Source organism: Trachypithecus francoisi, unplaced genomic scaffold (assembly GCF_009764315.1).
Source record: "Trachypithecus francoisi isolate TF-2019V2 unplaced genomic scaffold, Tfra_2.0 Lachesis_group12, whole genome shotgun sequence".
Lineage (NCBI taxonomy): Eukaryota > Metazoa > Chordata > Mammalia > Primates > Cercopithecidae > Trachypithecus > Trachypithecus francoisi.
The window spans coordinates 28576910-28601039 of NW_022681457.1; the positions used below are offsets into that span (position 1 = coordinate 28576910).

General features: G+C 37.6%; 1 protein-coding gene across 16 annotated transcripts in view; it reads left to right on the forward strand.

The window, feature by feature from the left end:
• Positions 1–24130, forward strand: part of MIER1 (MIER1 transcriptional regulator) — a 66691-nt gene that overhangs the window by 14755 nt on the left and 27806 nt on the right. For 11 of the 16 annotated variants that reach the window (XM_033225217.1, XM_033225229.1, XM_033225220.1 and 8 more), the window contains 5 exons: positions 1817–1841; positions 8475–8620; positions 20929–21090; positions 22352–22484; positions 23175–23239. In XM_033225217.1, the coding sequence (XP_033081108.1) occupies positions 1817–1841; positions 8475–8620; positions 20929–21090; positions 22352–22484; positions 23175–23239 (531 nt within the window). Of the gene's footprint in view, positions 1–1816; positions 1842–1974; positions 2012–8474; positions 8621–20928; positions 21091–22351; positions 22485–23174; positions 23240–24130 lie in introns of all 16 variants that reach the window. The other 5 variants (XM_033225215.1, XM_033225216.1, XM_033225218.1 and 2 more) reach the window with 2 other exon arrangements.

The window sequence follows — 24130 nt, forward strand, 5'->3', positions numbered from 1 at the left end:
TGCACTCCAGCCTGGGCGGCAGAGCAAGACTCCGTCTCAAAAAAAATAAAAAATAAAAAATAAAAATAAAATAAAAATGTAACTTATTCTTCAATAAAGTAACTTGTAATTAAAAAGCCTTTTTTCTTAAATCGGAAAGCTGTTAAATGGAATAATTATTCCGATGTTAGTAAGTCTTATTTTATGTGGGTAGTGAGCATAGGATTAGATGAAGATGGTCATTAACATTGCTTGTAGCCTTACAGAGAAGGTTGTGCCTACAGTTGGGAAGTATAACTGCATGAAACACAAGTGGATTAATATTTTAAAATATTGATTTACTATGTAATAATTTGTGTGGTGGTTAACTCCATTTTGAACCAGAAATGTGTAGCTCTGCCCAAAAGATGTTAAGCAAGCTGGAAACCCTTTTTGTGGTTACATTACTCTTGCCATGTCACCCTGTTCTCCAGCTTCCCATTAGAGCAAAGAGATTTAAAAGTAGCACTGTATTTACTGTGTTCTGGCAGAGTAACTTTAAAATAATGATAGTGGTGTTATCATTGGAAATACGCAATACTGGTTATTGTCAGATTTTTGCTAGACAATGCTATAGGAAGGAATTATTCTCTTATAAGAATTTAACAGAAAAAGTAGGACCTTTGAAATAGTGTGCTGCAAAAGAATGTGAGTCACCATATGGAATATAGAATCCCATGCTTACTACAATTACATAATATGGACAGTTTTAAAAACAGAATTTTAATACCCTATAGGAATTTGTCTTAGACACATCGTTTTTGAAAAATAGAGGATTTCACTCTTCTGTTTTCTTCTTGCCTCTCTTCCCCATTACTCAGCAGAAAGAAAATACTGCAAGATCCCTATCTTTCCTCTGCTAGTGCTTTTGGCCTCCCACCATCTGTATTTTCTTATGGGCATGAAATAGATACTTCTGAATGAATTGGTGAAGCTTTAGTTCATGTTATTTGAAGCATCTTTTGTGTTTTTAATATTTGTTTTGTAGGAGTCTTACGTTTGTAGATGATTTGTTTATAATTGTGAATTAACTGAACTAAAACAATTGTGCATTGTCAAGCAGTAACATTACTAAAATAAGTTGCTACCAGTTTTATTTTCAAATTTTCAAGTTGTGGTAAAATTTATGATAGGTAGAATGGTAGAGTAGAAGAAGCATTATAATTGGAAATCTGTGTAATCTTGCATCAGATAACCTAAGCTCCCTAGGCTTTAGCTTGAATGCTTGCTAATTCCGTTATAACTTAAAAATATATTGTTTATCAGTAAAGTTAACCTAATATAGTGTTTGGTGCTTAAATAGAATTTTAATTTTTCATTTTGCTTTGTTACAACTTAATTTTTATTTGAGATAATGTCCTAAATTATTTCTGTCTCCCATCTCACACTCACTTTTTTTTAAGTCAGAGACCAGCTTGATAGCAAACTTCGTGCATAGTTCTGTGTTGATAGGAGAAAATCTATTTCAGAAAATTCCAAGATCTAAAATCATACTACTTAAACCACATATGTTATGAGGCCCACATGTGCCTTTAAAATCTGAACTCTATATTATTGTCTTTATTTCTAGATTCAGGAGTGTTTGGAATTTTTCTTTATGCTTAAATGTAATGAAAGGGAAAGGATTATATGGGAAGTTTTAGTTTGTCTTAGAAAATGCAGACATTAGAACTAAAATGCAGACATTAAAACTTACCATAGTTTTTGGCATCATAGTAGTCATTGAATAATTTTGGTAATGTTTGTGAAGATACATTGTGCAGAAATACTAATTTTTCCTCTTTTCTCCTCTTCTCAGCCATCTGTTGAATCTTCAAGTCCAGGTAAGTATTTTCTGTATTTTTTATAATCTCTGTTTGAGTAACATTTGTCCTATTAGTTACATAAAGACTAGAGGAGTTAGACTATTATCTGACTTGCTTTTCTTCTGAATGCTTCTTTTCTCTGGGGAAAAAGAAATGGATGAAATGTTTGACTACCCATGAAAGTACAGGTGAGGCTGCTGTGATTTCATCCTAAAAATGACTGTTTTGGGGGTTTTCTTTTTTTTTGGTGAGTTGCCATATGTATTTCTCACAGTTGTACATTATTGTTTGACTTGTAGTATATATATAAAGTGTACTTTTTAAAAAGGAATCGCTAGCTTAGAAATGTTTAATAGAATAGATAAATAGAAATCGTTAGAAATATTTGCTTGTGTAGGAATTTCAAAGTATTTTTATTTGCGAAAAAATTGTTAATGTATTTCAGAGGGAGGGGAAAATAAAGTAAGCGAAAGATTCAACAAGTGAATATTTGATATAAATAAGGAATATTCTAAATAAGGAAATCATTCTTAGATTTGAGTAGGATCAAGTTTTATATTCTGACCACACATCTAGGATTTTTGTATTCTTTCTCAAATACAGCACATACTCGTTTTTTCCTTAGAGATTGGAAACCTGTGATCTTTGAATGAGATCTGTGCCACAAATTTTTTTTTTTTTTTTGTTTGGCCACTGTAGTGATCTTTTTTTTTTTTTTTTTTTTTTTTTTGAGACGGAGTCTCGCTCTGTCACCCAGGCTGGGGTGCAGTGGCCAGATCTCAGCTCACTGCAAGCTCCGCCTCCCGGGTTCACGCCATTCTCCCGCCTCAGCCTCCCGAGTAGCTGGGACTACAGGAGCCGCCACCTCTCCCGGCTAGTTTTTTGTATTTTTAGTAGAGATGGGGATTTCACCGTGTTATCCAGGATGGTCTCGATCTCCTGACCTCGTGATCCGCCCGTCTCGGCCTCCCAAAGTTCTGGGATTACAGGCTTGAGCCACCGCGCCCGGCCTGGAGTGATCTTTAAAAATAAGAATATTTTATATATGAAATCTGGATTTAGGGTTCCCATGGTCTGGCACCACTGGGTACAGTATTTCTACATGGTAGTAATTCATTGGAGTTGAAGCAGTGAGGAAAGAGTCAAGTACTAGTCTTTTAGCCTCAGCGTCCCGTGACTATCAAGAGAAATGGGACTGCCTTCTGCATGGGATATGTGGGTTGAAGAGTAGTCCAATACGGGAAGAGTGAGAAAGTGAGGCATAGTAATGTTTTATTTGAAAACATCTCACATGTATTGAGTACTCAGATATGATGTATTCTGTATTACTAAATTTTCCAGATTGTTGAAGCCATCATCTTTCTGTGTTTTAAGTTTTAGGAAGAAAGCTTTTAACAATGCTTAACATGAGATAACGCCTGTTTTCATGGTGCAAGGTCCTTTCTATGAACATGAATCATTGGACTCTGAGGATTGGACTAGATCACATCCATGTCCTTTTTAAATGACTAGTATACTCAGTTGACGCTGATTTTGTCCTTTTGATTTCAGCTGAAAGCATCTTACTCTTTTTAATATGCTTGAGAGTAAAGTGCGTTAGGCTTTGTGCATTTCTGAAACTCAGTAATTTTTTTTGAACTTTCTGTTTTATATGTATATCCTGGATGGTTAAGATTGGGAGTAATCTGATCTTACATAAGTGTTAGGTCACCATATTCATTTTTAGAACATGGAATTATTTCTGATTTTTTTTTTCAAACACAGAAATTGTTTTCATAGAAAAAATAGATCCTACTTGTTTTTTATAGTATTGTGATATTGCAAATAAAACGGAGATATTTCTGATGAATTTTTGAGGCATTCATCCGATAGTACATAGATACATAAAATAATTACTAAGAAAGTGGTATTAGTAAGTGGCTTTGTCAGTTTCCATTACATTTGAATCAGCCTAGGCTGAACTGGAAGAATAATGGAGTTTGAAGAATACAAATGTCGGCCAGGCGCAGTGGCTTATGCCTGTAATCTCCACACTTTGGGAGGCCGAGGCAGGTGGATCACTTGAGGTCAGGAGTTTGAGACCAGCCTGGCCAACATGGTGAAATTCTGTCTCTTCTAAAAATACAAAAATTAGCCAGGCACGGTGGCACATGCTCATAGGCCAGCTACTTGGGAGGCTGAGGTGGGAGAATCCTTTAACCCAGGAGGTGAAGGTTGCAGTGAACTGAGATCACACCACTCCAGCCTGAGCTGTAGAGCGAGACTCCTTCTCTCAAAAAAAAAAAAAAAATCTTTGATCACTTTGCTACTTGTTGAATACTTAACAGATTGAATGTTTTCAGTTCAGTTCAATTTTCAGAAAATCCAGTTTTCTTTAGCTTGTTTTCAGACTGAGATAGATCTTTTGAGTTAGACAGTATTTGTCATATAAGGCTTCTGCCCAGGGCAGTGTTTATTGTTCTTATAAATAATGCTAATTACAACCAGTTATAAAAGTTGGTAGAGAAAATTAGCAATAGTCATGTAAAAAATTTTTCGGTCCCCTGGTGAAAAGGCTGTATCCTCTGTAGCATCTGTACTTTGCAATCAGTGCTAGTAATAATAGTCACATGACCACATTAATTGCTTTGTTTGTAGTCTCCAGTGTAAGCCAAAGTAGAGGCACAATGTAAGGCTTTTTACCTGTAAGACTAGTAGCCATTAGAGATAGGGAATTAATGGAGGTGAAGATAATTTAAAAAGTGGTTAAATGAGTAGACATGATACAAACTGAATTTACCTTTGAAAAGATGTAAGGTACCTTTTCTGCAGTAGCATGGGATTTCATGACAAAGCAGTGACATTTGCCTAACTCTGATGCAAAATACTTAATGTATACAGAGCACCAGACCCATTACCCCTAATGATTTATCATTAGGATTTTTTTTTCCCTAGGAGACAGCCTAATGGTGGACCTAGCTATTGACAAGAATAAGATGGTTAGTTGGTTCTAAGGAACAAGGCAAAAAGAAGTCAAATGAAACAGATCAGATTAAGGAAAGAGAAAAACTGAAAATGGAAAGTTTATGGAAAAAAGCGTAGTGTGCGTGTAGGGAAAGGAATTGGAGTGAGACAGGAAGTAGTTCACCTACACTTTGTTATTTGATGTAATAAGGGAGTGAAATGGCAAGTCTTCATATATAATTGGCTTTGCAAATAATAACAAAAAATGGACATCAGGTGAATTATAACACATGATTTGATGCTGTATACCCATGAACTTGAATTTTTTTAAAAGTCAGTGGAGTATAACAAGGAATTAAGCATAATTTTTTTTTTTTTTTTTTTTTTTTGAGACAGAGTCTCACTGTGTCGCCCAGGCTGGAGTGCAGTGGCCGGATCTCAGCTCACTGCAAGCTCCGCCTCCCAGGTTTACGCCATTTTCCTGCCTCAGCCTCCCGAGTAGCTGGGACTACAGGCGCCCGCCACCTCGCCCGGCTAGTTTTTTGTATTTTTTAGTAGAGACGGGGTTTCACCGTATTAGCCAGGATGGTCTTGATCTCCTGACCTCGTGATCCGCCCGTCTCGGCCTCCCAAAGTGCTGGGATTACAGGCTTGAGCCACCGCGCCCGGCCAGCATAATTATTTTTGATAATACCTGTGTCCAATTACAATTATATTCTGATTGGGATAATAGTATACAAAGAGATGGTGTGAAGACTTTTTAGGGTCTTTCTGCCCACAAGGGAGAAAAGTATAGCATCATTTGTAGGGACACATATTTATTGGACCACTCAGTGTTCGAGAAGATTCCTGAGTGAACTGAAAAGTTTGAGGGAGTTTTCTTTTGAAAACTTAGAAGAGAAAAGGATTGGGACAGAAAACTACACCTATATTAATGTTTCTCAAATTGTGCGCCTATGGAACCCTTGTGTCCATTGCATCAAGCAGTACTAAGATGCTCTGCTGAAACTCTGCTAAGCTTTTCTTAATTTCTGGAAGAAAATTAAGATAATATGCTTTTCTAAAAGTTTTTATTTTGTAAATTATTCTACAACTTTGGTAAGTGTTAATTCATTTTTACTATACTCTGGTAGAAGGTATCTGACTTGGCATATAATTATGTTTTTAGTTTTCTATTTAATATAAGTTCCTCCCTCCCTCCTTCCCTGCCTCCCTCCCTTCCTTCTCCCTTCCCTTCCCTTTCTTCCTTTCTTCTTTTCTTTTTTCCTTTCTTCCTTTCTTTTTTGAGATGAGGTCTCACTGTGTTTCCCAGGCTTTTCTTGAACCCCTGAGCTCAAGCAATCCTCCTGCCTTGGCCTCCTAAAGTGCTGGGATTACAGACATGAGCCCCTGCACCTGGTCTAGTATCAGTATTTTCTTATGCTTCTGACAGGGCACAATGATGTTAAGTGCTTCACTATGTGACCTGGCTGGCATTCACTTGTCTTAGTACATAGACTCTCGTTAAGCATTCTTTGAGGCAGTATACTAAATTAATTTACGGGAGGCTTGGAGTGCAATAAAAGCATAGTTGTTGGGATTAGTATACCCAGAATTCAAATTCATCTTTGCCGTTTACTGGCTTTGTAAGTTTAGACTTGCTACTTAAAATCTCTAAGCCTTGAGTTTTTAATTTTGTTTTTTTCCTCTTTAAATGGGGTGATAATACCTACTTTGTAGGATTATTTGAAGATTAATTGAGATAATGTATATGACGTGCTTGAACATACTGTCTGGCACATAGTAAGCACTCAAAAAATGATTCTTTTGAAAATTGTAACTGAAGAACCCTAAGCCTTGGGCACTCCCTTATTCATAATAGTCAGATTTTCAAGAAGTCAGCTCTATCTCTTTGCTTTACTTATTGGTTCTCTTTCTGGAGTGAAATGAAAGAATAGGTACATCTATTAATGTCTAACCATCAACAGTTAAAACTTTAAAAATTGCTAATTTTTTCAGTGTTCAGTAACTCATTTGTTTATTAGTAAACAATGCTTTTGCAAATCTAGGTCCACATTGGCAGTAGTAAAACATGGGGATATTTTACAGACTATGTATGCCCCGCCTTTGCATTATGCTATTTACAAAGCTTGACCCTATAGGGTCCAGCAGTATTCCCCAACCACATGTCAGTTACCTACTAGATTATTTTTAATGCCTTTGATAAGAGTTCTGTATGCAGTTTTGATAAATTTTGCTCTTCTCAGTCTTTTGGGTTATTTCTGATCAAAATCCACTAAGTTAAGGACAACTACCCAAATACTAGATTTTTTTTTTTTTTTTTTTAAGTCAGGCCCTTGCTCTGCTTCCCAGGCTGGAGTGCAGTAGTGTGATCATGACTCACTGTGGCCTTGACCTCCCAGGCTCAGGCAGTTCTCCTGCCTCAGCCTCCTTACTGACTGGGATGACAGTCACACAGCACCACACCCAGCTAATTTTAAAATTTTTTTTAGAGACGGGGTCTCATTATGTTGCCCAGGCTGGTCTCAAACTCTCAGGCTCAAGTGATCTTCCCATCTTGGCTTCGTGAAGTGCTGGGATTAAAGCATGAGCAACTACATCCAGCCACTAGAATGTATTTTCAAGGAAGTACTTACAGAATAATAATATTTGAGTGCAGCTATGTCTTCACTAGACTGTGTATTCAGATGACTATATATTTCACATGACTATACAGTCATCCCTCGATATCTGTGAACCTCCCTCAGATACCAAAATTGTGGATGCTCAAATCCCTGATACAAAATGCATAGTATTTGTGTGTAACCTATGCACATTCTCTTATATGCTTTACATAATCTCTGGTGTGTGTGTGTGTGTGTATGTATATATATAAAATACCTAATATAGGTAAACACTATGTAAATAGTTATACTGTGTTGTTTGGGGAATAATGACAAGAAAAAAGCCTGTACATGTTGAAGGCAGACATAGGTTTTTTGTTCGTTTGTTTTTTCTCTTAATATTTTCAGTCTGCTGTTGACACAGAAGCCATGGACATGGAGGGCTGACTTACGGTCTCCTCATGGGCCAGAGGAGTTCAAACTCATTGGGTCTATCAAATATCAATCAAATGGTTAAGAATTGTGTTTTTTAGGACTAGGTACACCTGTAATCCCAGCACTTTGGGAAGCCAAGGCAGATTGATTGCTGGAGCCTGGGAGTTCAAGACCAGCCAGGCAACACAGCAAGACCCTGCCTTTACCAAAAAAAATGATTAAAAATTAGCTGGGTGTGGTGGTTGTAGTCCCAGCTACTTTGGAGGCAGAGGTAGAAGGATCGCTTGACTCTAGGAGGTCGAGGCTGCAGTGAGCTGTGTTTGTGTCACTGCATGCTAGCCTGAGACAGAGCGAGACCCTGTCTCAAAGAAGAAAAAGAAAAAAAAAGAATTGTGACTTTTTTCCACATGAAAAACCTGTTCTTATTTGATATGACCATTTATTATTTACAACTTGTTTCATATTTATAACATCATAAACACTTTTAAAACTGTAAACATTTTCCTCCCATTTTGCCATTGTAACTGTTAAAAAGCAATATATAATAGTTGCTGTGCGTAGCTTTTTCTTGGTACTTTTGACTTACATCCAGCTTCGAATAAAAATAAATACATTAATTTAAGATCCACTTAATTTGGTTTACCAAACTTTTTGAAATATTCCTTACCAGGAGGTTCAGCAACATCAGATGACCATGAATTTGATCCATCAGCTGACATGCTGGTTCACGATTTTGATGATGAACGAACATTAGAAGAGGAAGAAATGATGGAAGGAGAAACAAACTTCAGTTCTGAAATAGAAGATCTTGCAAGGGTAAATAACATGTAGAGCTAGGGTATGAATTAGTTATGACTTTTTTGTGGAAAGGGAAGATTTGAAATTTTGATTCTCTGTTTAGGAGAGAAATTGTTTTATATATTAACGACTGAAAAATTCTGTGTGATCATAGGTGGTATATTTAAAGTTTGAAAAGAAAGGCTTTTAAAAACAATGACTTTATTATGTGAAATAACAGAATTCACGTAGTTACTTTGGTAAAACATAGACTATTAAAGGATTCTACTACAAAAGATCTGGTCAAAAATAGACTATAAAAGGATTCTACCCAGCCTCTTATATACCCTTTGTCCTTCCTCAGTTACCATATCTTTTACTTTTTCTCCTTCAGAGCCAAAAATGTCTTGAAATATCATTTTCCATTCACTACATAAAGTGCTCTAGATTATCTCCACCTCTTCCTATCAAGGTGACCAGTGAACTTTCCTTGTTATATCTATTGTTATGTTCACTTTTCTCTTGCCACCTTACTTTTTCTCAGCAGTATTCAATGTAGTTTAACACTCCCTTCTTTTACTTGAATTCTGGAGTACACCACTGTCTGGTTTTCTTTATCTTTTTGTTCCTATTCAGTATCTTTTGCAGACTCTTCTTCCCTTACTCAAGGTTTACATTTTGGCAGTTTGTAATTCTCAGTTTGGACCTTCTTTTTTTCTCTCCTGTCTTTGTCTGGATCAGTGCTCCTCAGAATGTAGTATGAGGGTCAGCTGCATTGGAATCAGCCATGTACTTACTTTAAGAAGCAGATTTTTAGACCTCTCCCCCGGCATACTGAATCAGAATCTCTGGAGGTGGGGTTCAGATCCACATCTTCATTAAGTAAGTTGGCATTATATGTACACCAAATTTGAAAGTCACTAAGCTGTGTGATTTTATTCCCATGGTGTCTATATGCTTAGTATTCTTTAGTTTCTATTTCTAGCATTAACCTATTTACTGTCTCCAGTTTTGTTTATCCACCTTGACATTTCTGCTTGCTTATCTCAACGGCCATCTCTAAATTATAAATGTCCAAAACAGAACTATTGACTGTTGTTTTTTTCTCTACTTGTACTTTCCCTGTTCTATCAGTAAAAAGTGGCACTACTGTTTACCCTATTGCCTAAGTCAGAAACCAGTGAGTCATTTTCCTTCTCTTTCAATATCTTACTTCTAAATAAACCTATGATTTGTATCCACAAGAATATCCCTTAGCCGACTCTTGAGCTCCATTGCTGCCTAGGTTGCCATTATTTCTAGCCTAGACTATTGCAGTAACTTCCTAACTGGTTTCCCCATTTCCTCTTTTACCATCTTTCTCCTGATACATTTCCACCCAGCAGCCATGATCTTCTTTTCAAAATGTAAATCAATTTATATCAACCTCCTGTCTTCCTGTTATAAACAAAGAAAATCCAAACTCCTCAACCAGGCCAGCAAGGCCACTTTTATGATAATGGCTTCTCATCCATGTATCATACTACCTGTGTTATAGCCACACTAGCTGCTTTTGTTGTTAAATAAGCAAGTTTCTTCCTGCCTCAAGGATTTTCAGCTTATTCTCACTCTCTGGTATATGCATCCCAAGGCCGGCTACTTGTCCTCTGGGTTCGGTGTTGCCTCCTCAGAATAGCAGCCTTTCCTGTCCCCTAATTAGCTTTTAATTAGTTTTATTTTGTTTTATTTATTTATTTATTTATTTATTTATTTCCACTGTATCCTATTCAATGCTTTCTTTAGTGTTAGGACACAATTTGTAATTGTTTCTTTATTGTCGGTACCGCCACTGGTTTTGAGAAGATAAAATGAAATAAAATGACTGTGTTATTCACCAGTATATTTCATGGTACCTTGAAAGAGTGTTCACTCAAAAGTATTGTATGAATGAATGGATATCAGTCTGGTATGTTCTAATAAAATTTATCATGCATATGATTTCCTGTACTCCATGATAAAAAGAACATAAGAAATAAGACATAGTTTCAGTCTTTAAGGATTTGGAATACATAATGTCATGGAAAATGAATGCTTACACTTTTATGGTAATAAAGACCTATGTCTCATAATTTTAGTTTGTAACTTTTTAAAGGATACATTCAAAGAACTCATAAAGCAGTTCTATTACTGTTTATTCAAATCTTGTTAGGTGATTCCATTGTGGGATTAGAGCTGGCTTTGGGATTAGATCATTTAGTGATTACAACTGACTTAATCCACAATGTGTGAATAATTTAATGTGTCAAAGGTATATATTGGCTATCACAAAAGTCTTTCAAGAATGGGTTAAAAAGCATATGAAAGGCTGGGCATAGTGGTTTATGCCTGTAATCTCAGTACTTTGGAAGGCCAAGGCAGGAGGATTACTTGAGGCCTGGAATTCAAGACCAGCCTGGGCAACATAGTGAGACCCACATCTCTACAAAAAAATTTTTAAAAAGATGAATTAGGCATGGTGGCAAGCACCTGTAGTTCCAACAATTCATGAGGCTCAGATGGGAGGATTGCTGGGGCCCAGAAATCCGAGGCTGCAGTGAGCTATGATAGCACCACTGCTCCCCAGCCTAGGTGACAGAGTAAAAATGTTACTATTTACCCTGTTTTATTTATCAGAGACGGTGTCTCTGAAAACAGGGCACTTGAAGAACTTGGAGTCAGAACTATTCTTTAAAAGTAGGAGGCTGGGAAGCGATTCAAAAACAGTTAAAATTGAATGATTCAGAATCTAGATTCTGAATCAAGGGAAACAGTTGATTTAACAATCATAGTCACTTCGTGTATTTGTGAAGTGAGAAGACAATTATTTTCAGTTTGCCTATATTCAGAGAAGCATCTGTCACTTTAGATATATATTTTGCTTCTGAATAGCCATCTGTGGGATAAAAGGTATAGTAATAAAATCTTGTATTTTTTGTCTTATATTCTGTATTAGCTCAAATACTAATTAGCAAGAGAAAATAAGTACAGTTTTCACAATGGGTTATGAGTTAGAATGATTTTTTTCTATTTCAGAAAATGAAGTATTTATTACATTAGTAGAAAATTACTAATGGGCTGTGCTAAAATTTTGATTATATCATTGCCTTTTCCTGTTTCTCCTATTCCTTTCCCCAGCCCCATATAGTGCCTTAAAACTTGCTTTCAAGTGACTCTGCCTTAGGAAATAGAAGTTAAAATAGAATTATTTATAGAAATAGGGAAAAAAAGACAGTTGAACCAATCCTTTATCATCCTTTCAACTAGGCAACCTTATACCTTCTCAGATTCTTCTCTGACTTCTCCCAGAAATAATTAAAGCTTTGTTTTAAGTAGCACAGAATGCTTTTCATCTATAACCTGAAGCTAAGCAATATTTCGGGGCCAATTTGTTGGATTTCATAGAGTTACTAACTCTTTAGGTATGAACCAAACAAAATCCTTGTTGTTTTTATTTAAAAAGTGAATAAGATTTTGTTGTGTTGATTATTGATTTGCTTTTATAGAAGCAAAACATTAGTTATGTCAGGGATTGATAAAGTGTTTTTCACCTTACACTTCGGTTGCATGAAATGAATTTTTGATGTATTGTGGCAGAACTCTGACATTCATTCAGGAAATATCAATAACTATATAGCATTTGGTTTTAAGTTCATTGAATTTGAATTCTAGAATTTTCAGTGAAAACTAATGATAGAAGTTTTGATGTGTATTGTTACATTTGTATGCATGGATTATGGCAATATAAAATATAACAAATGTTTCAATAAAATGGGGTATATAGGTTATTATTTATTGTGGGGATCTTGAAGGGAATATCAGAATCATTCTCATAGTAAATAGACTTTTGTTTTTTTGAGACAGAATCTCACTCTGTTGCTTGGGCTGCAGTGCAGTGGCACGATCTCGGCTTACTGCAATCTCCGCCTCCTGGGTTCAAGCAGTTCTCCTGCCTCAGTCTCTCGAGTAGCTAGGATTACAGGCGTGTGCTAATTTTTTGTATTTTTAGTAGAGACAAGGTTTTACCGTGTTGCCCAGGCTGGTCTCGAACTCCCAGCCTCAAGTGATCTGCCCATCTCAGCCTCCCAAAGTGCTGGGGTTACAGGCATGAGCTGTTGCACCTGGCCATAGATTGACTTTTGTTTGCTACAAATAGAAACACTCGAGTTTAACTCTGTTTTCCAAATGAACTCTTTAAAATCAGACACTCTAAATGGGCACAATTGTGGCAGTCCATTTAGGAAAAGAAAGATCTAGATTGCAGTATCTTCATGTATTTAGATATATTTTATAAAAATCACACTATAACAGTATCAGTACTTAATATATACTTTTAAAGTGCCAGATATGTTCCATCCAGTGAATCTCCAGAGCTAGAGAATAATTAAAATGTGAGATTAAAATGTGAGAGATTGAAGTATACACACAACATTATATAGATAGAAAAGAAATCTCAGTGTGAGGATTATAAAGAAGAGTTCACTGCCTTCATTCCTATATAGTTGTATCTTCTAGTCAAGCCCCAGCCCCAAGAGGTTGGTTACCTTAGGAACCATCTCTCTAGTTCAGTCTGGATGTGGTCCCTTAGGCCTTTTTGGCTGGAAATCAGCCTCTTTCCTTCTTCCTATCTTCATTAGCATTTTATTGGTAAGTCAGTTTTGGTACAACAGGTGTAAGAAGAGTACTATCTACATCCTTCAAATGGCCCTGACTTGAAGGTCAGCATCTGCCATTTCTTTTTTTTTTTTTTTTTTGAGACGGAGTCTTGCTCTGTCGCCCAGGCTGGAGTGCAGTGGCTGGATCTCAGCTCACTGCAAGCTCCGCCTCCTGGGTTCACGCCATTCTCCTGCCTCAGCCTCCCGAGTAGCTGGGACTACAGGTGCCCGCCACCACGCCCGGCTAGTTTTTTGTATTTTTTAGTAGAGACAGGGTTTCACCGTGTTAGCCAGAATGGTCTCGATCTCCTGACCTCATGATCCGCCCGTCTCGGCCTCCCAAAGTGCTGGGATTACAGGCTTGAGCCACCGCGCCCGGCCTAGCATCTGCCATTTCTTAATGACTAACCTCCTGATGTGAGGGAGAAGGAGCTAGGAACTAGCACCTCTTCTGCAGCTAGGAGTTGGATGCCACTCCAACCTTATAATATGTTGGTGTTTGATAACTTTACCCTATTGTCTTGAAATTAGAGCAGACTTAACTTGAGATAATAGTGTATAGTGTTTATCCTTTTTGATACAGGGTCTTACTCTGTCACCCTCCCAGGCTCATGCGATCCACCTGCCTCACCACCTGCATAGCTGAGACTGTAGGCACACTACTATGCCCGGCTAATTTTTTATTTTTTGTAGAGATGGGTTCTTGCTCTGTTGCCCAGGCTGGTCTTGAACTCCTGTGTGCAAGCAGTCCTCCCACTTCGGCCTCCCAAAGTCCTGGGATTATAGGCGTGAGCCACTGAGCCTGGTCAGTTTATCTTTTAAAAAGTCATTTTCTCCCACCTTCAACCAGCCTTCCTTTAGCTTATGCAGACATGATTGCCCCTCCTTTTGTTACAGTGTAAGACAACTCATTTCTTAAAGTACAATCTGCAAATACAGGGTGTATTCCTGGTTTTTTTTAATTTAATTTTTTAGAGACAGGGTGTCGTTCTGTCATGCTGGCTGGAATGCAGTGGTGTAGTCATAACTCAAGCACCCTCAAACTCCTGGGTTCATGCCTTCCTCTCGCTTCAGCCTCCTGAGTAGTTAGGACTGCAAGTGCATGCCACCGTGCCTGGCTACATTCCAGTATTTTTATTTATCATGTACTATGCTCACTTTCCTTATTTCTCACAGATTATCAGCCCTCTTAGTTCACATAATAACAGGATGCTGTATACTTAACCTGATGTTAATTTTGAAGAAGGCAGTATATATGCATATGTACAGAAGGGCAGTGTAAAGCAGTGAGTTAAACTGCCCAGGTTCGTAATCCAGCTCTACTACTTATTTCAGTTTGTGACTCAGGATAGGTTACTTAAGATTGTTAAACTTCAGATGATATTATAAGAATAACATATCTAAAGCACTTAACATAATATTTGGCACATAATAAACACAAAATAAATCTTAGTAGTTAATGTCATTCATAAGATTCAAAAAAGTCCCTGACCTATAACTGAAAATTTACAACTTGACACATAATTTTCTCTTTCACCCTGTTCTCCCCTTTTTATACTCTTTTAACACTTACGTGAATGGGATTAAAACACTCTGCCACTTTATTGTGATGTTTCAATTTAAGTTGAAGTAAGCCCTTGAGTAACTGGTAGAATATAGTCTTTGGTAATATAAACTAATGAGAAATTCTCTGGAACAGTGACTGACAGGCCCTGGTATAATAGTGTACTACTTTTGGTCAAGTTTTATTCATCCTTAAGTCTGTTTTTCAGAGGGAAATAACAGAATATTTGTGTTACACCATATCATTACTGTTTATAGCATCAGAATTTGGGGGTGCAGAGACAAATCTGTCTGTAACTAGATTACAGACAGTCTAACCTCAAACTAGGTTAGACAAAATGAAGAATTTCATGTAAGTCTCATGGAATTTCATTAAAGGAGGAATATATCTGCTCTCCAGGGACTCAAGTGCCACCAGAATTTATTTTCTCTATTTCTGCTTGTCTACATGGTTTACCTCTTTTTGTTTTTGAGACAGGGTCTCACTTTGTCACTCAGGCTGGAGTGCAGCAGTGCAGTCTTGGTTCATTGCAGCCTCGACCTCCCTGAATGAAGCCATCCTCCTGCCTCAGCCCCCCAGTAGCTGGGACTATGAGCATGCGCCACCACACCCAGCTAATTCTTGTTGTATTTTTTGTAGGGACAGTGTTTCACCATGTTGGCCCAGTCTGGTCTCGAACTCCTGAGCTCAAGTGATCTGCCTACCTTGGCCTCCCAAAGTGCTAAGATTACAGGCATGAGCCACCGTGTCCCACCTGACTCACCTGACTTCTCTTTTCAGACCAACTTTCTTCATATGATGCTGTCAGTTTGTAGGTCTCCCACATTTACTACTTGAGATAGTCTGTGCTTCTTCCTTAAGTTGATGTTGATAAAAATCCAGAAACAAAGTATGGACAAGCGTGGGTCATGTGCCCACTCCAAATATATGGCCAGAGAATACAGTGATTCCAATTATGTCAGCTACTGTGGTCCAGGAGGTGAACTTTCAAGGAAAATAAATGTTTGGAATGGAAGAAAGAATATTTCATGTGAGAAGACAAGTACAGAAGTAGAAGAGAGTAGAAGAGGCTTGCAGGGGAAATAAATAATCCTTATGTGATGCTTGTTTATGCTTGCTAAATCTTTACTTCAGTTAGCACAAAGTAGTAGAAACACAAATATATGCTATTGCAATTTGAAACAGGATTCCTCAGCAAAATTGATTCTGGTTTTTATTGTAGTTGTAGCCCAGAGTTTGCTGCAAGATTTTCACTTTTACCTTAGATTAAATAAGAGACTTTTTTTTTTTGAGACGGAGTCCAGCTCTGTCGCCCAGGCTGGAGTACAGTGGCTGGATCTCAGCTCACTGCAAGCTCCGCCTCCCGGGTTTACGCCATTCTCCTGCCTCAGCCTCCCGAGTAGCTGGGACTACAGGCACCCGCCACCTCGCCCGGCTAGTTTTTTGTAGTTTTTAGTAGAGACGGGGTTTCACCGTGTTAGCCAGGATGGTCTCGATCTCCTGACCTCGTGATCCGCCCATCTCGGCCTCCCAAAGTGCTGGGATTACAGGCTTGAGCCACCGCGCCTTTTTAATACTTCATGCTTCAAGTTGTATTTTTGGTGGTGATGATTTTTTCTTTGTTGCTTACTAAGCTGATATTACTCACCTGATATTGGGTGACAGCTTGAGTTACAAGTTTAATGCTATTAAGTAAGCATTTTCTTTTCTTTTTTTTTTTTTAATTTTCTTGAGACAGGGTCTCACTCTGTTGCCCAGGCTGGAGTGCAGTGGTACAGTCTCGGCTCACTGCAGCCTCTGCCTCCTGGGTTCAGGCAGTTGCCTCAGCCTCCTGAGTAGCTGGGATTACATGCCAGCACCACCATGCCTGGCTAATTTTCGTATTTTTAATAGAGATGGGGTTCCACTATGTTGGCCAGTCCAGTCTTGAACTCTTGACCTCAAGTGATCTGCCCCCTCAGTCTCCCAAGATACTGGGATTACAGGTGTGAGCCACTGCGCCCAGCATAAGTAAGCATTTTGTTGATTGAATAAGTAAGGATATTTTGTTTACATTTGATAAAACCCATCTAAAAATAACCTTGTGTAAAAATAAACTATTAGAAGGTATATGAATGTGTAGTTGGGTACAAGGAATATATGGAACCAGGGATTCAGCATCACCAAGACCTCCATCTCTCCTAATCCCTGGTTGAATCCTGTTGCGTCTCTTAAATTTTTTCTTTTCCACAACCACTAATTTCATTTAGTTTCTGATCATAATACAGGTGAATGTGTAGTGAATGAAAGCAGTGGATTCCTACTTGGCTCAGTCTCCTTGGCAAGCAAACTAAATCTTCCCCTGCCTAAGTTCATGTTGAGTGTTTTGTTGTGTGTGTAATTTCCCCTAAATACTTCCATAGTGTTAGTAACTATTCAGTATGCTCAAATTGAGTCAGGAATATAACAGATCCCTTTAAAAATTACATAAAACTAGAGAAAGTAGTTAAAAATAGTAACCTCATTTTCATTAATCTGTAACTGATCTTTCAGTAATGTGTAGCCTTCTGAAATGATACTTTTTTTTTTTTAGTTACTATAAATGGTATGTCTGCTCTAATCAGGGTGACCGGATTATTCATTTTTGTTTCTGTACCTGTGCATTTGTCATTTGCTGTGACTTGAATGATTTTTCTCCATCTGTGCCAGTTCTATTACGATTGTAATTCAAGCATTCCCCCTCTAAATGCACTGTGATCAGGCCACTTTTGACTCTCTGTTCTCTGCTTAGTCAATATTGGAGGTGTTGGAGAATTTTTCTTTGAGACATGAATTTTTTTCTTTTTCCTTTTTCCTTTTTTTTTCTTGAGACAGTCTCACTCTGTCACCCAGGCTGGAGTGCAGTGGCACGATCTCATCTCACTGCAACCTCTGCTTCCTGGGTTCAAGCAATTATCCTGCCTCGGCCTCCTGAGTAGCTGAGACTACAGGTGTGCACCACCATGCCTGGCTGATTGTTTTGTATTTTTAGTGGAGATGGGGTTTTGCCTTGTTGACCAGGCTGGTCTTGAACTCCTGCCCTCAAGTGTTCTGCCAACCTCAGCCTCCCAAAGTGCTGAGATTACAGGCATGAGCCACTGCGCTTGGCCTGAGAAACGAATTTTTATAAAGTGAGTCACACTTCTCATCTGTATATCCAAGAGGGAAAAACCTTAATTTAACTATGATTGTCAGACATTCTACATTCTTGATAATAGTTTAAAAAGAAAAAATTTTTTCTCCATGTAGTTAGTATGTCACCTATCCTTTTGACAAATATTTGAGCTGGATATCATATGTCATATGATAAGCTTTATTAAAGTTAATGTTCAAGCTTTATTACCTCCCATCGGATAAGGTGATTTGCAGGTATCTTATCCCAGACCTGTGAGATTAGTGGTTTCCAAGGTGGTGTCATACCAACAGCATTAACATCACCCGAGATTTTTTTTTCTTTTTTTAATTGTAGGTTCTCAGGCTTCACTGGAGACTTACTAGGTCAGAAACTTGGGTGAGGCTCAGCAGCCCATTTTAGTAAACCCTCAAGGTAATTTGGATGCCCTTGATAAGACAGACCAATGGTAGAGAGCCTGAGGACATTTATTTAGTTGATTATACACCTCTTTTTTTGGAGTGAACCAAGTACCATGATCTTGTCAGAAGATGAGTTCAAAATAGAGCACGGCTGTGTAATTAGCTGTGTGGTTTCAAAGGATTAGTTGTAACACAGTTATAAAAATTAAAGGTAGTAGTAACAGGATAGTTTTGAGAATCAAATAATGAAACAAGTTTTTCATGAACTCTTAAGGCCTATGTAAATTTTAGTTGCAAACTGTTATGCTTATGTTTTTTCTTTTTGGGGCCCTTATTCATACTAGTGACTTCAGTGGCTTTTCTTCACAATAGTGATCAGTTGCTAAACTTGCTTCTGATTTTGGGGTGCAGGGTGTGAGCTTAAGCAAAGTTACATGACCTGAGATTAGGAGGTCTGGGTATTGTAATAAAGTCTCTATCAGTGCAGATCTAATGGAATTGTATGTTTTGACACTGCCTTCATTGTTGCAAGAAAAAAAGACAGATCAAAGCACCTATCACAAACGCCTGACACATAGAAGACACTTTATGGCAGCTATTTGTTATTCTTGTGTGTAAAACTAGCTTTATGCTGGGCACGGTGGCTCACGTTTGCAATCCTATATTTTGGGAAGCCAAGGTGGGCAAATCGCTTGCACCCAGGTGTTTGAGACCAGCCTGGGCAACATGGTGAAACCCTTCTCTATGAAAAATACAAAAATTAACCAGGCATAGTGGTGCACATGTATAGGCCCAGCTACTTGGGAGGCTGAGGTGGGAGGATCATTTGAACCCAGTGGGTTGAGGCTGCAGTGAGCCATGATCATGCCACTGCACTCCAGCCTGGGTGACAGAGCAAGATTCTGTCTCAAAAAATAAATCTAGCCTTTTCATTATATTTCTCTCATTACACTTCTATCTCTTATTTCGAAGTTTTGTTTTAGTCCCTAAGGACTGACTTCCCACATTCCCAAATACCAATATCCTGTACCAGATCCTTGGTACATGGACCAGATACTTGAACACTTAAAGCACTGTTGGTGTTGTACTTTGAGAAACACTGTATAAGAGCTATCAGTTGTTTGCCAGCGGGTTATTTAGCTAGAGTGGCAATACCTTGCCTTGATAAAGTTACCACTTTTTCAGGTTGTAGCTTCTGCAAATCATTAGGGATTTGGAATTGATTTATCTTTCAGAAATAGATTCACAAACTCATTCATAACCAGAATATCCATTTGTAATGTGAAATAGAAGTTTTGGATGATGCTTTCTTCCTAGTTCTTCATAAGAAAATATTTTCAAATTATAATCATTAATTTTTTCTCACATGGATTTTGAGTGATGGAAGTTGTGTCATCTAATCCAGTCTGATTTACCCATACCCATTGTAGCAATATGTTTAACACACTAGCTAGACTTACTTCTTTCTTTCAATGACTGCTGGAGAAATATGAACCATGTCTTATTCATGATTACCCTTTTTTTCTAGCTTCTAAACTGATGGTTTTCTGACTGTTTTGCTTCAGACCATGTGCATTGTATGTGGGTGTGCATAAGTGTATAATATGTTCACATGATTTGGATTAAATTTTCTTTTTATAATCAGAATTCTGTTACGTTTCCCTGATGCTGTGCATTTCTTTTTTTCTTGTTTACTGGTTAGAGTGAGTAGTTTGTATAGAAAGCTGATTTCATTTCATTGCATATGGACATTTCTTTTGCATCCACAAAGGGTCTGATTTTTGTGGGGATTGAGGGAAGTCCCTGGCCAAGGCACCATGGTGTATTGATATGAACATGGGCTTTTGGAGTTAGACTGTTTAAATCTGGCTCTACTCCTTGTAACTTGTGTGATTTCTGAAGAAATGCTTAAGCTGTCAGCCTCTGTTTTCTCATCTATGAAATGGAAATAATATAACAAATCTGTGTGATAGATGGTAAGGATTGCATGAGATAATTTTATGTGTAAATGGAGATAACCATAGAAAAGAATATATGGTTAATGTAGTCCATTATCATTTCTGTATATTACTACTGTTTTTGTTGTTGTTGTTGTTTTTTTCATGTGTTCGGGCTGAGCTCTGAATGCTCTGAATTTCATCTGCCTTTCTGGGTTTGTTAACTTAATTTATAGTCTAATTCTCATTGTTCTATTTCTCCACCCTCAAGTATGGTACTCTTATTAAGAGTGGGCATCCATGCATAGCGTTAACTGTCATTGTGCATATATTGAATTGATTGCAAAAAGAATAGTCCATGTTAGACCATGGCTACTTTTTAATTATACTTAAAAATCTTGTTGTCAGCAATTAGAATTGGTTAATTTTATAGAAATACTAAAAAGATTGGGATATTCCTGGGTTTCAGAAATATTTTCAGTTTTACTTTTTTATGATCTGAGAATTCATGATACAGCTTTTATTCTTCAGTATAGAATGAATACTCTACAGATTTGTGGATTATAGCCTGGGAATCAGAAATATCACTGATTCAGATATTAACTTTTATTTTGATTTATTTAGGAAGGTGACATGCCAATTCATGAACTTCTCAGCCTTTATGGTTATGGTAGTACTGTTCGACTACCTGAAGAAGATGAAGAGGAGGAGGAAGAGGAAGAAGAAGGTGAAGATGATGAAGATGCTGATAATGATGACAACAGTGGCTGTAGTGGGGAAAATAAAGTAAGTCTACATACATATATTTAAGATTGTAGTCTTTATTCTTGTTGAAGTTAAAATTTCTTTTTTTTTTTTTTTTTTTTTTTGAGACGGAGTCTCGCTGTGTCACCCAGGCTAGAGTGCAGTGGCCGGATCTCAGCTCACTGCAAGCTCCACCTCCTGGGTTCACACCATTCTCCTGCCTCAGCCTCCCCAGTAGCTGGGACTACAGGCGCCCGCCACTTCACCCAGCTAGTTTTTTTGCATTTTTTAGTAGAGACGGGGTTTCACTGTGTTAGCCAGGATGGTCTCGATCTCCTGACCTCGTGATCCGCCCATCTCGGCCTCCCAAAGTGCTGGGATTACAGGCTTGAGCCACCGCGCCCGGCCTAAAATTTCTTAATACATTTTGATTACTTGTTTTTATAATTTTTACTTTTCCTGATTTGAAAAGTGTTAAACATTAAGATATTACAGAAATACATAACATAAAAATTGGAAATCCCCTGTAATCTGCTCCTGAGAGGTAACAGTTTGGTCTTGTCGTTTCAGGTTTCTTTTTTTTCCCAGTGCTTATTCTAATTTATTTATACCAACTTTCTTTTTTTGTTAGTGTGTTTTTTTTGGAGATGGAGTCTCGCTCTGTCACCCAGGCTGGAGTGCAGTGGTGCTGTCTCGGCTCACTGCAAGCTCTGCCTCCCAGGTTCACGCCATTTTCCTGCCTCAGCCTCCCAAGTAGCTGGGACTACAGGTGTCTGCCACTACGCCTGGCTAATTTTTTGTCTTTTTAGTAGAGGCAGGGTTTCACCACGTTAGCCAGAATGGTCTCGATCTCCTGACCTCATGAACCGCCTGCCTTGGCCTCCCAGAGTGCTGGGATTACAGGCGTGAACCACCGCACCTGACCATTTATACCAGCTTTCAAAAAAATGTTATTGCTTTTAAATAATGAAGGCTAATTGGCAGTTTGTGTTTATTTTCTTTATTTTGAAATAATTTTAGATTTATAAAACTTTTAAAGCTAGTATAGAAAGTTGCTATACGATCAGCTTCTGCTAAGGTTAGCATCTTGGTACAGTGCTAGTAACTGCAGATTGAATTATACCAGTTTTTCTGCTAATGTACTTTTTCAAACTGTTGCAGGATCCAACCCAGAATACGATATTACATCTAGTATATTCATTTTAGTCTTCTGCTTATATTAGAACAAAATTTATATGCTATGGCCTTTCATCTGCAACCGTTTTCTTTACATCTTAAAGAAATTAAATTTATTATTCCCCAGGAGGAGAATATAAAGGATTCATCAGGTCAGGAGGATGAAACTCAGTCTTCCAATGATGATCCATCACAATCTGTTGCTTCTCAAGATGCCCAGGAAATTATCCGCCCACGTCGATGTAAATATTTTGATACAAGTAAGTGTTACTGGTTGATAATATTTGAATATAATTTTTACTGTTTTAGGTATTACCTAAAATCCTCATTTTTTAAACTGGTCTTTAAATTCATTTAGTCTGAAATTCTTTTCAACAGTAAATGGATTTTTATTGTAAGTTATTAGTTTAGCAATGCATGGTTCCTGTTGTTAGTGAATATACTACGGTAATTGTGTCATGTACTACTTGACTTCAGTTGTATTTTTTTCCTTGCCCTGTTTTTAAGTGTTTGTTTCCTGGTCATCTTTTTATTTCTCATAGTCTTTCCCTTAGTTTCCATTTTTTACTTTCTTTGCCTCTTAGCCTTTTTTAGGTATATTCATAAATACACCTAAATTTCTCTAGTTTAAAAAGAAGAAAAACACTTGAAGAAAAATAAACTGTCATGAAATATGTAGTAAGGTAATATTATCTTTATTCTAAATCGGTTTTTTCCCGTAAGCTTTTATAGGAAATCATTTCATGAGAATACAGTTACGTAGAAAGTTTATGGTTTTTTTGGTTTTGTTTTTTTAAGTGATAGGGTGTTATTTGGTTAGAAATATCTTGGCTTAATTCATTAGATACCTTTGAGCATATCCAAATATTTGATGGTAGATGTAAAAATAATTTGTAGATGTAGACAGGTTAAGCAGTCATTTTATAGTATTGGTGTCTTATTTATTCTAGACAGTGAAGTAGAAGAAGAATCTGAAGAAGATGAAGATTACATTCCATCAGAAGACTGGAAAAAGGTAGTTAGAACAATATTTTCCCAAAATTTAGATAAATTAATATTTTTTTAAAAGCCTAGTGTAATTATTTTTTTTTACTAACTATGTATATTGATAAAATCGATGTAAGCCCTTTTATGACATTTAAATGTTTGGTAAATGTTCAGATTCCTTAACACATCTAAGTTAGAGATATATTTATCTTTTTATAAAATAAAATGAATTTAAAGAATTGGATCTTGTTGAGGAAGTCAGCACTCAAACTAAGATTAGAAATCTACATTTCTGGCCGGGTGTGGTGGCTCACGCCTGTAATCCCAGCACTTTGGGAGGCTGAGGCAGGCAGATCGCTTGAGCCCAGGAGTTTGAGACCAGCCTGGGCAGCATTGCGGTCTCAATTTTTTTTTTTTTTTGAGACGGAGTCTTGCTCTGTCACCCAGGCTGGAGTGCGGTGGCTGGATCTCAGCTCACTGCAAGCTCTGCCTCCCGGGTTTACGCCATTCTCCTGCCTCAGCTTCCCGAGTAGCTGGGACTATGGGCGCCCGCCACCACGCCCGGCTAGTTTTTTGTGTTTTTTTAGTAGAGATGGGGTTTCACCATGTTAGCCAGGATGGCCTCGATCTCCTGCCCTTGTGATCCGCTTGTCTCGGCCTCCCAAAGTGGTAGGATTACAGGCTTGAGCCACCACGCCTGGCCCCCTGTCTCATTTTATAAAACAAAACAAAAAATAAATAAAACAAAAATCCACATTTCTGATTTAGTCCTGAAGTAGTGCTGAATTAGGCATTTGTTGCCCTGTAAAAAATATCACATATATATTTTTCAATATTATGGAAAGCAATTGTGGAGGCTTTGATATTTGTTAAGTAAATTTTGTTTAGTAGTTTTAAGTTTTTCATTCTGTATTACTTG